Source organism: Pangasianodon hypophthalmus, chromosome 26 (genome assembly GCF_027358585.1).
Source record: "Pangasianodon hypophthalmus isolate fPanHyp1 chromosome 26, fPanHyp1.pri, whole genome shotgun sequence".
NCBI classification, from domain to species: domain Eukaryota; kingdom Metazoa; phylum Chordata; class Actinopteri; order Siluriformes; family Pangasiidae; genus Pangasianodon; species Pangasianodon hypophthalmus.
The window spans coordinates 236,211-252,565 of record NC_069735.1 but is presented as its reverse complement, the minus strand read 5'-3'; the positions used below and the strand labels follow the sequence as shown (position 1 = coordinate 252,565).

The following is a 16,355-nucleotide window of genomic DNA, read 5'->3' as shown; positions in this document are numbered from 1 at the left end:
CAAAACTTCCTGGTGACAGCGTGAATAGTTGTGTGGATATTTTTGATGATGGCTGTTTTGTTTTTAACACTGTGTGCTTTGGTTTGCTGCCTGCATGTTTAACAAAAATACAGAGTCCCTCCATTTTCCCAGGCTCAAAAGTAATTGGATAATTGACTGATAAGCAGTTTCATGGCCAGGTGTGGCCTGTTTCCTCATTATTTCATGACAAATTAAGGAGATAAAAGGTCTGGAGTTGATTCCAAAAGTTGAATTTGCATTTGGTAGCTGTTCATGGGACTCTCACCATGCGGTCCAAAGAGGTGTCAGTGTAAGTGAAGGAGGCCATCGTTAGGCTAAAAAAACAAAACAGACCTATCAGAGAAATAGCAGAAACTTTAGGTGGCTAAATCAACAATTTGCTACATTCTTTATAAGAAGGAATGCAGTAGCGATCTCAGCAACACCATGTCACGGTTCATGGGTTCACCGGCCCCTTCTGGCCGTTTCATGTACTACGGTTGATTAGTTCATTGCTTTCAGCTGCCACTCCTTACCGGCTCTATTTATACCTCAGCGTTTGTCTTGTCTTTTATCAGTTCGTTGTTTTCATGTTTTTCTTCCTTGGACTGTCCGCTCAGCCTGTTCATTATCTGCAACCTCATTAAAAGCCTCAGTTTACTCGCTATTGAATCCGCCTCCTTTTTTCGCTGTGACAGAACGAACTGACCATTATTATGGATTCAGCGAGTGCCGCCGATGTCAACAGTTTTCTCTCGGACACGGCCGCGCGTCTCGACAGGCAGGAGGAACAGATGGTCGCCACGGGTCGCGCGGTACAGGCTTTGGTGGCGCAGGTGTCCGGGCTCACTGCCCAAGTGCAACTACTGAGAACTGGACCGGTGACATCACCCACTGCGCCAGCTCCTCAAAGTTTAACCCCTCAATCGCCGCTTACTACTCAACACGAGCCACGCCTACCACCTCCCGCCTCATACTCTGGTGAGCCGCGGCTCTGCCGTGCCTTTCTCACCAAATGCTCGCTTTTTTTTCTCTCCAGCCACAGACCTTCTCTACCGAGCGATTCAAGGTGGCGCTGGTGCTGACGTTACTGTCGGGGAAGGCGGCGTTGTGGGGGACAGTGGTATGGGAAAACCAACACCCGTGCTGTGCCTCGTTCCAGACATTCGCAGAGGAGATGAGGAGGCTTTTTGAGCTGGCCGACTTACGTCAGGGCGATCTTCCGGTTTCGGATTACTCAATCGAGTTCCGCACCCTGGCAGCGGAGTGTAATTGGAACGAGGAGGCGCAGTGGGTTAAGTTCCTGCATGGGATGGCAGATCGCATCCAGAGGGAGATATTCATGCTGGAGCTCCCAACGTCCCTGGACGGGCTTATCGCTCTGGCCATTAAGGTGGACGCACGCCTACAGCAGCAGGAACAGTGGGGGCTACGACGCGCAGTTCCGGTTGCCATGGATCTCCCGGTTTCCCTCTCCAGCGATGCGGTCAGCCCGGTGCACGATCCGGAGCCCATGCAGGTGGGCAGAGCCCGACTGTCCCGGGAGGAGAGGGATCGCCGTCGGACAAGAGGATTGTGCCTCTATTGCGGAGGGGCGGGACACATCGCCTCAGGCTGTCCAGTAAGAGCCACCGCCTGACTGTAGCTCAGAGGTTACTGTAGGGTGGAATAGCAGCGGGTAAAGCCTCTTCTACAACGCTCCTTCCGGTACGGTTACAGCAGGGAAGCACACTTCACCCCGGTCAAGCCCTTTTGGACTCTGGAGTGGAAGGTAATTTTATGGACATTCAGTTCGCTCTCCAACTTCACCTGCCTGTGTCTATGCTTAACCAGCCCATCTCCGTCAGTGCTCTCAATGGCCAAACTCTCTCCACTATCGCACACACCACCGGTCCGTTAACACTCATCATGTTGGGGAATCACTCGGAGGAGATATGCTTCCTTCTCGCCGACTCCCCGCTCGCTCCTGTTGTCTTAGGTCACCCCTGGCTCTCGCTCCATAACCCTCACATTAATTGGCGTTCCAGTACGGTCTTATCATCGAGCGAATATTGTCATGCTAATTGTCTTGTGTCTGCCTGTTCGTCTGTGTCTAGTTCTGTTTTCCAGAAGGAGTCGGTGGATCTGTCTAACGTGCCCAAAAAGTACATGGACCTGAAGGGAGTGTTCAGTAAGTCTCGGGCCGCTTCTCTCTCGCCGCACCGTCCCTATGACTGTGCCATAGATTTATTGCCAGGTAAGTCTCCACCTAAAGGCAAGTTATACTCGCTTTCTGTCCCAGAAAGGGAGGCCATGGAGAAATATATTTCTGATTCTTTGGCAGCCGGGCTCATCCGTCCTTCCTCCTCTCCCGCAGGGGCTGGGTTCTTTTTTGTGGGCAAGAAGGACGGTTCTCTGCAGCCGTGTATTGATTACCGGGGGCTGAACAGCATCACGGTAAGGAAGACTTACCCCTTGCCGCTGATGTCTTCAGCTTTCGAGCGGTTGCAGGGAGCGTCTTTTTTCACTAAACTTGACCTGTGCAACGCCTATCATCTGGTTCGCATGGGGTGGGGGGGTGGTGGAAAACCGCCTTTAATACCCCCAGGGGGCATTTTGAATACCTGGTTATGCCTTTCGAGCTGTCTAACGCTCCGGCGGTTTTTCAGGCACTCTTTAATGACGTGCTGAGAGATATGGTTGATCAGTTCATATATGTCTACCTGGATGACATATTGATTTTTTCCTCCTCTCTCCAGGAACATGTTCAGCACGTCAGGCGAGTGCTCCTTCGGCTGCTCGAGAATGGGCTTTTTGTCAAGGCGGAGAAATGCGTTTTTCATGCACAGTCTGTTCTGTTCATCGTTTTGTCTGGGGGGGGTGTGCATGGATCCCGATAAGATCAAGGCTGTGGTGGATTGGCCAACCCCTGGCTCTCGCAAGGCCCTGCAGAGGTTTCTGGGGTGCACCAATTTTTACCGGCGTTTCATTCGCAACTTCAGCCAACTCGCCGCCCCTCTGACCGCCTTGACCTCCACCAAGACGGCGTTTAACTGGTCGAGCGCAGCCCACACTGCTTTTACCAACCTCAAGAGCCACTTTGTTTCTGCCCCTATTCTTATTGCCCCTGATCCGTCTCGTCAGTTTGTGGTGGAGGTCGACGCTTTGGAGGTGGGGGTGGATGCGGTTCTGTCCCAGCGCTCCTCCGCGGACGGCAAGATGCATCCATGCGCCTTTTTTTGTCATCGCCTGTCTCTCGCCGAACCGAATTATGACATTGGTAATAGAGAGCTGTTGGCGATTAAGTTGGCCTTAGAGGAGTGGCGTCATTGGTTGGAAGGCTCGGGGGTGCCTTTTATCGTCTGGACTGATCATAAGAACCTTGAATGTATCAGATCGGCCAAACGTCTTAACTCCAGGCAGGCTCGGTGGGCTCTTTTTTTCGGTCGTTTTGTTTTTTCCATCTCGTATCGTCCAGGCTCTAAGAACATCAAGCCCAACGCCTTGTCCCGCGTTTTTGATGGTTCCGATCGGCAGACTACTCCCGAGCTTATTTTACCCGAGAGACTTGTGGTCTCCACCGTCACTTGGGAGATTGAGTCTAAGGTCCGCACGGCCTTACAAGGGGTAACGCCTCCGTCAGGGTGTCCATCGGATCAGTTATTTGTGCCGGAGAGGTCTGACGTCATCCGCTGGTGCCACTGCTCCAAGGTCGCTTGTCATCCAGGGATTAGTCGTACTGCCTTTTTGGTCAAACAACGGTTCTGGTGGCCATTGATGGCTCGTGACATTCGGGAGTTTGTTTTGGCTTGCTCGGTCTGTGCCAGTTGTAAGACTTCCAATCGTCCCCCAGAGGGTCTCCTTCAACCGCTGTCTGTCCCTTCTAGACCCTGGTCCCACATAGCGTTAGATTTCGTTTCCGCCCTCCCTCTGTCCCAGGGTAACCCGGAGGTTTTGACCGTGGTGGACCGGTACTCGAAGGCGGCCCATTTTATTCCCCTGCCCAAATTGCCTTCTGCCAGGGAGACGGCGGTTACTGTCGTTGATCACGTCTTTCGCATTCATGGCCTCCCGACTGATGTGGTTTCTGCCAGGGGTCTCCAGTTCGTTTCCAAATTTTGGAGAGAGTTTTGTCGGTTACTGGAGGCGAGTGTTAGCCTTTTGTCTGGTTTCCACCCTCAGAGCAACGGGCAGTCCGAGTGAGCCAACCAAGATCTGGAGCGGGTGTTACGATGTTTGGTTTCACAGAACCCGTCCTCTTGGAGCCAACAGCTCTCTTGGGTGGAGTACGCACACAATTCATTGCCAGTGTCATCCACGGGCCTTACTCCGTTTGAGTGTAGCTTAGGGTACCAGCCACCTATTTTTCCCAGCTTGGAATCCGAAGTCGCGGTTCCCTCTGCCCACGCCTTCGTCCAGAAGTGCTGTCGCACCTGGAGAACTGTTTGTCAGACACTTCTCCGGGTGGGTGCGCACAACAAGGCTCAGGCTGATCGCCACCGGTCGAAGCCTCCCGTCTACGTCGTCGGTCAAAAAGTGTGGCTTTCTAGTAAAAATATTCTGTTCCGCTCCGTTTAGAGTAAATTGGCTCCCAAATTCATTGGCCCATTCATTGTCACTAAGATTCTTAGCCCAGTGGCAGTCCGCCTCAAACTTCCTCCAGCGTACAGGAGAATCCATCCTGTGTTCCACGTGTCCAAATTGAAACCTGTTTTTCACTCGCCTATTAATCCGCCAGCCCCTGTTCCCCCCCCCCCCCCACTGCGTTTCGTAGATGGGGAACCCGCTTATTCGGTTAACCGCATTCTGGACTCGAGACGGAGGGGACGTTGTTTCCAAGGACTGGGAAGGTTACGGTCCGGAGGAGAGAAGTTGGGTCCCGGCAAGGGACATATTGGATCACTCCCTTATCGATGATTACAATCGACGGGTAGGTTCTCCTGGTAGCGCCGAGAGGCACTCCTAGGAGGAGGGGTACTGTCACGGTTCATGGGTTCACCGGCCCCTTCTGGCCGTTTCATGTACTACGGTTGATTAGTTTATTGCTTTTAGCTGCCACTCCTTACCGGCTCTATTTATACCTCAGCGTTTGTCCTGTCTTTTGTCATTTCGTTGTTTTCATGTTTGTGCTTTTCACAGTTCCGCGGTTGCGCTGTGTGCCTTGAACTCTGGAGGATTACTGTTTCCAGCTGGCTTCCTTGGACTGTCCGCTCAGCCTGTTCATTATCTGCAACCTCATTAAAAGCCTCAGTTTACTCGCTATTGAATTCGCCTGGAAGACCATGGAAGACACCTAAAGTGGATGATTACAGAATTCTTTCCTTTTAGAAGAAAAACCCCTTCACATCATCTAGCCAAGTCAAGAATACTCTGGAGAAGGTAGGCGCATCATTGTCAAAGTCTATAATCAAGAGACGCCTTCATGAATGTAAATACAGACGGTTTACCTCAAGATGTGAACCACTGGTAACATTCAAGAACAGACAGGCCAGATTAGATTAGTTAAAAAAATAATAATAAAAAAACCCTCTAAAAAAGCCTGACCAGATCTGATGTACCAGAACGATGGAAAGAGAAAAGTATGGAGAAGGAAAGGAAAGGCTCGTGATCCACAGCATACCACATCATTTGTCAAACATGTGGAGGCAGTGTTATGGCATGGGCAAGTATGGCTGCCAGTGGAACTGGGTCACTGGTGTTTATTGATGATGTGCCTGCTGATAGAAGCAGGATGAATTCTGAAGTGTGTAGAGCTACTTTCTGCTCAGATTCAGTCAAATGCTGCAAAACTGAGAGGACGGCGCTTCACAGTACAGATGAAGGCAAAGAAATTAAATGTTCTTAAATGGCCGAGTCAGTAACCTGACCTCAACCCAACTGAGCTGCTTTTCACTTACTGAAGATAAGACTGAAGGCAGAAAAACCCACAAACAAGCAGCAGCTGAAGGTGGCTGCAGTAAAGACCTGGCAAAGCATCTCCTGGGAGGAAACTCAGCATGTGGTGATGTCCATGGGTTGCAGACTTCAGGCAGTCATTAACTGCAAAGGATTTGCATCTGAGTATTAAAATTAATCCTAATATTTATGATTGCTAGTTTGTCCAATTACTTTTGAGTCTGTGAAAAAGGAGGAACTCTTTAAAAAATTTCCTAAACAGGGAATGCATATCAATATCTTGATTGCTTCATTTCAAATCCATTGTGGTGGATTTGAAAGTGACAAAAATTGTGTCACTGTCCAAATGCTTATGGACCTGACTGTACTACGTGTCTTTGAGTGGTTTACTTAATTTCTGTAACTACACAACAAACTGGTGAGGAAGATGGCCGTTCATCTTCCTCCAGCCTGCCTACAGTGCCCCTGATAACCTGCAATCCACTTTATGACATGGATTAAAATGTTCCAGAATCACCTGCTTGTGATTAATGTGGAGGGAGATAAGTGGCCTGATGCCCCTAAGCATGCTAATATGCTCCACTGTCTTGGTTCAGAGACTCCAAGAATCTTTCACATGCTATCTGATGCAGGTTTGTTGTATGCACCTGCCCTTGCTGCTTTACAATCTCACTTTGCACCTAAATTTAACGTCAATGCCGAACGGCATAAGCGTTTGTCAGAGGGAGCAATGGCCAGATGAAACTATTGCACAGTATTCAATTCAGTTCAATTTTATTTGTGTAGCACTTTTAACAATGAACATTGTCACAAAGCAGCTTTACAGAAATATATAATTTATGGATATAAATTTTAAATTTATAAACTTATTCCTACTGATCACTAACCCTTAACCCTAACCCTAGGCATGTGGCTTCATTATGAGAAATGCTATCTCTACGACTTCAGTGTGAAAGAGGATAAAAGGTTTAGGGTAATAATAGATCATTCAGATTTGAGAACATTTATTACCTACGTGGAAATAGAATACAGAAAGAGAATACAGATGGCCAGCCAAGTGGAGAATACTGTGGCTAAAGTTACCAAGTTAAAGAAGTCTGCCGAACTACCAATAAAGAAAGTGAATGTGAAAAAGAAAGAGCACACAGAAAAACATGGGCACTAGCGAGCAAAGAAAGAAACTCAAAGGGTCACGCGGAAGCGCGGTCTAGGTGCAGATGTAAAAAAAAAAAAAAAAAGCGTTGAAAAATGGTCATTTTGTCATTCTGCTGGAAAACGAGATGTTAAAGAAATGAAGAGCTAGAACTCACTTTTCTGTACATGACCTTTTCTGTAGAAGATTAAAGAGTTTATTGTTGTATGCACAGTAAAGCACAATGTCTGTACAATGTCATTCTTACTCTGCATTCCTTCTATTGATACTGTACAGATTGTGTTAATTATTACAGTTTGGCATAAAAAACTGTGATCCTGGCAACCCTGACTATACAGAAAAAGCTTGAGATCTTGTCTTATAGATGATTTCTTCTGCATCATGAGTGAATCTCTGTTGTATTCTGTCCCTCAGTGTTTGTTCAGCCTTCCCCCCATCAGGTTATTCCACAGCAGATGTTGGGTAGGACACTGGGTGATGCTCCCACTGTGATTAATTGCCCGCACTGTCTTCAACAAATTACCACCAGCGTGTCTTATAAACCTGGAAATGCAGCATGGGCCATGTGCTGCCTGCTTACACTGTTTGGGTAAGACACAACATCAGATTAACTGCTGGAGTAATTCAGTGAGTCACATGATTAAATCCAGACAGCACTGAGCAGTTAGCTCTATTCTATTCTATTCTATTCGATTCTATTCGATTCGATTCTAAGCTTTTCTATACATTTCTATTCTATAGTGTCATCAGAAAACAGTCCTGCTTCTTGTACAACATTGTAATATGTAAATGATGATGTATTGAATATTCAGATTAGTCTGTAATGTCATCTTCTTCACCCTGAAGAGAGTTGACCATACTGGACACTGATGGAAAAAAGCAGCTGCATATTCTCAAAACCCATATAGTTCCACAAACTCCAAATCAACACTAACACTTCTATAACAAGTCGCAGACCTTGTGTAAGTAAAAACACTTTCAACAGAAGGAACGATGCAGCACTCAGAATACACAAAGCCACAGCCTGGTGCACATCACACAGCAGTTTAGTGACTCTGGACTTGACTGAGATTTGACTTGGGCTTGAGGTGACTTGATTTAATTATAAATGATGATCAATGCTGTGATTATTTAATGAGAATAAAATAAAAACACACACAGTTTATTACCATCATTGTATTTACATTGAAAAATGATTTGTAGCTAATTTATTCTATCCTTGGACTTAAAGCAAGCAATAACGTCATTACTGAAATAGAAATCTTTCGGATCATGATCTGTAAGATTAAACTGATAAATGTGACGTGCTCATGCATTTTGTGTGGATGCAGACAGTAGAAGCGTTTGATGTGTTAATGGGCGTAGATAAATGTAATAAATAAATTTATTCAGTTTTCCTTTGAGATAATTAAAGTAACATGCTGGTAACTGTGGAAACTAACGTCTTATGAAACGTCTTGATAAACAATACATTTTCCTTTATTTAAGCTTTGTGCCTACTTGTCCCTTAATTCTCCTTACAATCTGCGATTAAAGACAAAATAACTGAACAATATTTACTTGCATTGCTACACTGCTGTTGAGACGAGGATGTGATATATTTTGAACAATAGGCTGCAGAAATGGAAAACAGCTGATCCCTTGACACACACTCCCCCAGGCTTCCTGTTTCCTGTAAGCCTGCTGTTTGGTCAGAAATGAAAGCTCCTGCGCTGTAGAGGGTGGAGTGGTGCAGTAATGTATGAGGAATTCAAAATCTGCTGGAAACTCACTCTTACTCTTTCTCTTAGAGCAAACACAATTCCAAAATAGTATTTTCCTAACTTCAGGTGACGGCTTAAAATTCAAGTCCTGTTTCTTGCAGCCTGGATGTTTTGTCCTTATCTTTGTGGATGTTATTTTATGTCAGCTGACATAAATATAAATGTGTTACTTTAACCAGCTACTAATTTAAGAGACAAAAAAAAACCATACAAATCCGTTCTGTATTTGTTGTTATTGTGTCAATTTATCTTACTGTATTCATGAAAACCAATGCAGTAAACATGCAGATTACACTGATATAAAAAAACCCCAATAAAAACATTATACAGTCTATAAAGCCCATAATGACAATAGTACATATTACTCCAGATTACTGTCTCTCTTATCAATTACATCTGTCTTTTATTAATACTTTTATTGTAGGTATTAAAACCAGAAAGGAAAAATGATCATTAAACCAGTGAGTGGTAAAGAATAACAAAAAAAGATGAAGAATGGAAATTTTACAACATCTATCACATGGACAGATAAATATTCATAATGAAGTGAAAAGGTTAATTATGTTTTATTAATTTCTAAGTAAATCTCTGGTCACACTCTGAATTCTTGAAACTAGCCATTTCTACGTTGCTTCTCTGAACAGGACACATGAGGAACTTATTCTCTGTAAACCTGGTCTTCAACATAGTGATTGGCGAATCTAATGATGTCAGTCATCGCCATGAGAATCAGAATATCCATGGCCGTGTCGTTGGTAACCTGCTCATGGTAGTTCAGCACAGGAAAGATGCAGTTCATCGGGACTCCCAGTTTATGACTGCACTCCTCCATCTAAGATAAACAGATACAACATGACTTATTGTATTTGAGGAACTGGGGTTAGGAGCCATATCCATGCAGTTTTATCTGTATTTCAAATAACCACAAAGTTAAAGGTTAATAATAAAGCATATGCCTGTTCAAATGTTCTCTGGTGCTGGAAAATATCGTGGAGTAGATGGGAGACCTACATAAATAAAAATAAAAGGAGGAAGAGATGGCTGTTGCTGTTGTTCTCACCTTCTCTTTAATTTTTTTGCTGGTGTAGATCTTACGCAGGTTCTCGTTAACTAGAGGGCATGCTTTATCCACCATGGACATGACGACCACTTGAGGAATCTCTGTTGAATCACCACAAACACCTTTCATTTACAGCATTTAGCAGACGCCCTTATCCAGAGCGACTTACATTTAACTGAGCAGTTGAGGGTTAAGGGCCTTGCTCAAGGGCCCAGCAGTAGCAGCACAGGGATTTGAACTCACGACTGTCTGATCAGTAATCCAACAGCTTAACCACTGAGCTTCCACTGCCCTATTTTATACATGATCCAGGTTTCATTATTTAATATGAAATTCTAATTATGTGAAAACTCACCCAAGTCACGAGCTTTTTCCCGAACAGCTCTCATTTTCTGGATAACGTCGTCACTGATGAGGGAGATTCTGTCAGCTGGTAGAACACTCACCAGACAGTGCACTTTGTCTTTCAGGCTGGGGTTGCTGATGTACTTCGGGTCGCCTTTATCAATGGGTTTTACAGGATTGAACTGAAAGAGCAAAAACGCTCAAATACATAAATACTCAAAATACTTGATGTTTATGGGTAAGGTAGACCCCCATAAGTGTTCTTTTAATTTAGATGAGTCTGAATATTACTTAGCAAACAAAGTGATACTACACATGAATCATTCAGTAACTACAGTGAAAACTGGCATTTAGTTATGAGAAGGTGTTTAGTTATGAGAATGAGGATTGTTAGTGTGCTTTAATAAGGAAAAACATTCCTTATTGCTGAGTAAGACAGAAAAAAATGAGAAACGTTGATTGTGTAAGTAAGTATGGTTGTCCAACTAAGTAGAGGACTTCCAGGGCATTTTCCTTACAGAACTAGTGATGTTTTACTGTGCAGGGCCTACCATGGAGGTGTCGAAGGCGTGCACTGGGCTAACATCTAAGAATTCTCGCACATGCTTATGGCTTCATAATTATGCATCCAGTCAAGACACTAAAATTCTTTACTCTTAATTTTTTCACATCTTATATACCAAACTTATTGTGTAGAATACAAAATGTTCTTAATAAATCATTTACTTACAGTATAGCCATCTTTCACATGACCTTTTAATATTTTGTTTATGTCTTTTGTTTGCACTCCCTTTGACTTATCTTCTTCCAGACCCATGATGTCAGTAAAGACAAATGGATAGAAAGATCCAGGCCCACCTTTCTTCAGCCTGTGAATTTTAAACTGAACACAAATACAGGAGTGTAAAGATTCTGTTCAGGTTATCTAAACTACAGTTAAATCATGAATCAAATGTATACACTGCTCAAAAAAATTAAAGGAACACTTTGAAAACACATCAGATCTCAATGGGGAAAAATATCATGCTGGATATCTACACTGATATGGACTGGGTAATGTGTTAGGAACAAAAGGATGCCACATCGTTTGAGGGAAATGAAAATTATCAACCTACAGAGGGCTGAATTCAAAGACACCCCGAAAATCAAAGTGAAACAATGATGCAGCAGGCTAGTCCATTTTGCTGAAATTTCATTGCAGCAACTCAAAATGGTACTCAGTAGTTTGTATGGCCCCCAGGTGCTTGTACGCAGGCCTGACAACGTCGGGGCATGCTCCTAATGAGACGACAGATGGTGTCCTGGGGTATTTCCTCCCAGATGTGGACCAGGGCATCACTGAGCTCCTGGACAGTCTGAGGTGGAACCTGGAGGTGTCGAATGGAGCGAAACATAATGTCCCAGAGGTGATCTATTGGATTTAGGTCAGGCGAGCGTGGGGGCCATTCAATGGTATCAATTCCTTCATCCTCCAGGAACTGTCTGCATACTCTCGCCACATGAGGCCGGGCATTGTCGTGCACCAGGAGGAACCCAGGACCCACTGCACCAGTGTAGAGTCTGACAATGGGTCCAAGGATTTCATCCCGATATCTAATGGCAGTCAGGGTGCCATTGTCTAGCCTGTTGAGGTCTGTGCGTCCCTCCATGGATATGCCTCCCCAGACCATCACTCACCCACCACCAAAGCGGTCATGCTGAACGATGTTACAGGCAGCATAACGTTCTCCACGGCTTCTCCAGACCCTTTCACGTCTGTCACATGTGCTCAGGGTGAACCTGCTCTCATGTGTGAAAAGCACAGGGAGCCAGTGGCGGACCTGCCAATTCTGGTGTTCGATGGCAAATGCCATTCGAGCTCCACGGTGCCGGGCTGTGAGCACAGGGCCCACTAGAGGACGTCGGACCCTCAGGCCACCCTCATGAAGTCTGTTTCTGATTGTTTGGTCAGAGACATTCACACCAGTGGCCTGCTGGAGGTCATTTTGTAGGGCTGGCAGTGCTCATCCTGTTCCTCCTTGCACAAAGGAGCTGATACCGGTCCTGCCGATGGGTTAAGGACCTTCTACCTGTCCGGCTCTCCTAGAGTAACTGCCTGTCTCCTGGAATCTCCTCCATGCTCTTGAGACTGTGCTAGGAGACACAGCAAAACTTCTGGCAATGGCACATATTGATGTGCAATCCTGGAGGAGTTGGACTGCCTGTGCAACCTCTGTAGGGTCCAGGTATCGCCTCATGCTACCAGTAGTGACACTGACCCTAGCCAAATGCAAAACTAGTGAAAAACAGTCAGAAAAGTTGAGTAGGGAAAGGAAGTATTTGGACAGTTTTTGTGATTTTGCCTTTATACTCCATCACAATGGATTTGAAATAAAACAGTCAAGATGTGATGGAAGTGTAAAACTTTCAGCTTTTTTTAAGAGGTTCCACAAAAATATGGCATTTACCATTTAGGAATTACAGCCATTTTAAACAAAGTACTTCCGTTTTCAGGGGCTCAAAGGTATTTGGACAATTGACTGACCAGAAGTTAATTGAGCAGGTGCGGTCCATTCCCTCATTACTGCAAGACAAATGAAGCAGATAAAAGGTCTGGAGTTGATATCAGGTACTGAGTTGGCATTTGGCAGCTGTTCGACTGGAGCTACCAATATGAAGTCCAAGGAGATCTCAATGCAAGTGAAGAAGGTCATCATTAGGCCGAAAAAACAACATAAATCTATAAGAGAGGTAACAAAAACCTTAGGTGTGGCCAAATCAACAGTTGGGTACATTCTTAAAAAGAAAGAAAGCACTGGTGAGCTCAACAACATCGAAAGGCCTGGAAGACCATGGAAGACAACTAAAGTGGATGATCGAGAAACCTTTCCTTGGTGAAGAAAAACCTCTTCATAATATCAACAGAAGTGAAGAATACTCTGGAGAAGGTAGGCGTATCATTGTCAAAATCTACAATCAAGAGTAAAATCTACATTCATGAATGTAAATACAGAGGGTTTACTACAAGGTGCAAACCACTGGGAACATTCAAGAACAGGAAAGCCAGATTAGACTTTGCCAGAAAACATCTAAAAAAGCCTCCCATGTTCTGGAATAAGATTCTTTGGACTGATGAAACCAAGATTAACTTGTACCAGAATGATGGGAAGAGAAAAATATGGTGAAAGAAAGGAACAGCTCATGATCCAAAGTGTACCACATCATGTGTCAAACATGGTGGAGGCAGTGTTATGGCATGGGCATGTATAGCTGCCAGTGGAATGGGCTCACTGGTGTTTACTGATGATGTGACTGCTGACAGAAGCAGCGAGATGAATTCTGAGGTGTATAGGGCTATACTCTCTGCTCACATTCAGCCAAATGCTACAAAACTGATAGGACGCCGCTTCACAGTGCAGGTGGATAATGACCCTAAACATACTGCAAAAGCAACTCAAGACTTTTTGAAGGCAAAGAAATGGAATATTCTTCAATGGCCAAGTCAGTCGCCTGATCTCAACCCAATAGAGCTGCTTTTCACTTACTGAAGATAAGACTGAAGGCATAAAGACCCACAAACAAGCAGCAACTGAAGGTGAAGGTGTCAGTGAAGGCCTGGTGAAGCATCTCCAGGGAGGAAACTCAGAATTTGACTTTTGAGATCATGGGCTCCAGACTTCAGGCAGTCACTGACTGCAAAGGATTTTCATCCAAGTATTAAAATTATGGTTATATTTACAATTATGTCACTTTGTCCAAATGCCTTTGATCCCCTGAAAATGGAGGTACTTTGCTTAAAATGGCTGTAATTCCTAAATGGTAAACGCCATATTTTTGTGGAACCTTTTAAAATAAAGCTGAAAGTCTACACTTCCATCAAATCTTGATTGTTTTATTTCAAATTCATTGTGGTGGTGTATAAAGGCAAAATCACAAAAACTCTGTCATTGTCCAAATACTTCCAGACCAAACTGTATATCCTCTATAACTGAATAAGTTTTGGTCTTATTCAACATTCACTGACGTTCAGGAAAACATGAGCTAGGCTTGAAGTAAATATTTAATTGTTTAGTTATTACCTTTAAAGTGAAGCTCTGACTTTGACCAGCTGATGAATCTGCCAGTGCACCGGCGGCGTTGTATCCTTGGAGGACGGTGTTGATGGAGTTGATTAAACTCGACTTTCCTGCTCCGATTGGGCCGTGAAGCAGAATCTTCAGCTCATGGACTTCTGCAGTGCCTGGCTGGAAATCCTTCAGTTTCCTCAACATCAGATGTTTGTTACCTTCACTATTTAAGAAGTAAGAACCAAGAGATTAACATATTTTCCATGAGCTACTAATTACAGCTTTAAGCACACAATGATCTTGTCTTTGTGTCTTTTTGCAATCATTGATATTACCTCCACGCCACTGGCCGCCATTGACGATCGAATTCTGCGATTTTAAAAAAATGAATTCCAACATTACACGAGATTGTCTTTGACACTACAATCAAGTGTTTATTTCTATGACTTTCCTTAAATATCATATTTCTGCAGTAACTTACCAGGATCTGGTTTTGGGGTTGGTTGTTCATATTGATTCAAATTGAAGAAAGGACGGAACAACTGATCAAGCTGCAATATCAGTATAAACTACGCATAAATTTAACTGTTTAAATAGAGAACATTGTAATAATAACAATAACAACATTAATACAACAGCAATAAAACAATAAAACAATAATAACAAAGCTTTACTTTACTGGTTTGAATTATGAACTGTGATTGTGTCAAGTCAGTTAGTAGTCCATTTTCTTACCTGATCCATGACACTGGCCTCTGAACTGCACCTCAGATGTGTTGTTGCTTTAGTTCTGTGTACAAATGTGTCACTGAATTAAATTACTTGGTTATTAATACATACAGGGACTCACGTCTATATTTAATTTTCACCGTATCACTTGTACAGTGAAACTGAATCTGCAGCTGATCAGTGAAACTGCTGGTTACATCCATCAGGAACAGTTCAGTGAAACACCACTAGAGGACACTTCCTCAGCTGTCACAGTCAGGCTTTAGTGTCAGTGCTGAGCTGTTGTTTAGTATTTGCCTTTTGTGTATGACTCCTTATCTCTCTGTTTACCCGTTTTATTAGCTCTTAGATTCTGGATTGTGGCAAATGATGGACAAACAAAAAGATTTTGTTTGTCCATCATTTTGCCTTTAACTGCCTCTGACCTCTTTCATATCCTCTGACCAGCTTTTGATTTGTTAACGTGGAATTATTTTATCAATTTGTAAATACATTGCAAAAAGGATGAAACTATTTCTTTTGCTTCTTCAACATGGTGAGCTATGGCATTCATCTAAACATGCTGATTTTTTCTAATTAGAATATATAGCAAGCTCTCTCATTTATGTAATAACAATGTAAGGAGAAAAACTTAATGATCAGTGCTTTAGAATGAAGTCTTTCTTACCTTCTCCTCTGCTCTGGCTGTAGAGCTGAACCTGTGTGCTGCTGCTCCGGCTGTGTGAGTCTGCGTCACTGATATAAAACTGGAACTGGGTGTGACTCAGATATTTCCTTCCACTTTCACTTTCCCAGCACTGCAGTAATTCTCAGTCACTATAAACAGAATCAAGTTCAAGTTCAAGTTCAGTTTATTTATATAGCACATATAAAAACAGCCACACGACTGACCCAAGTGCTGTACAGAGGTTCAGAAAAAGAATAAAATAAAACAGAGAAATCAGCACCACTAAACACAATTAAGACAGGGTCTAGCCCCAATAATACAGTGACTAAGAAAATATATTAGTAAGACAAGGGGAGCAGAGTATATACATTTTGAAGACAAAATAATAGGCAAATACCATAATAGAAGATTATTTATAAGCCAAGGAAAACAGATACGTTTTTAGGAGAGACTTAAAAGTGGTGAGAGAAGGGGCTAATCTAATCTCTAAAGGCAGGTTATTCCACAGCCGCGGCCCAACCACTGAAAAAGCTCGATCCCCTCTGCGTTTGAGTCTGGAGTGTGGGACTAAAAGAAGACTCTGATCGCTAGATCTTAAACTTCTGAAAGGAGTATATAGGTGCAACAATTCAGATAAGTAAGTGGAGGCTTGATCATGTAATAATTTATATACAAATAAAAGAATTTTAAAATCGATTCTGAATTTGCTAGGCAGCCA

The 16,355-nt window shown here is 43.7% G+C and overlaps 1 protein-coding gene across 1 annotated transcript; it reads right to left on the bottom strand.

Annotated features, from left to right (window-relative positions):
* Positions 1 to 9,004: 9,004 nt before the first annotated feature.
* LOC128317548 (interferon-induced protein 44-like) lies at positions 9,005 to 15,738 on the bottom strand. The gene is made up of 9 exons (XM_053229959.1): positions 15,638 to 15,738; positions 14,977 to 15,031; positions 14,723 to 14,792; positions 14,577 to 14,610; positions 14,254 to 14,464; positions 10,926 to 11,078; positions 10,206 to 10,377; positions 9,851 to 9,951; positions 9,005 to 9,622 (listed from the first exon to the last, which is right to left on the bottom strand). The coding sequence occupies exons 2-9, from the start codon at positions 14,983 to 14,985 to the stop codon at positions 9,449 to 9,451; spliced, it is 924 nt and encodes a 307-aa protein (XP_053085934.1). The 5' UTR covers positions 14,986 to 15,031; positions 15,638 to 15,738; the 3' UTR covers positions 9,005 to 9,448.
* Between the last annotated feature and the right edge of the window lie 617 nt (positions 15,739 to 16,355).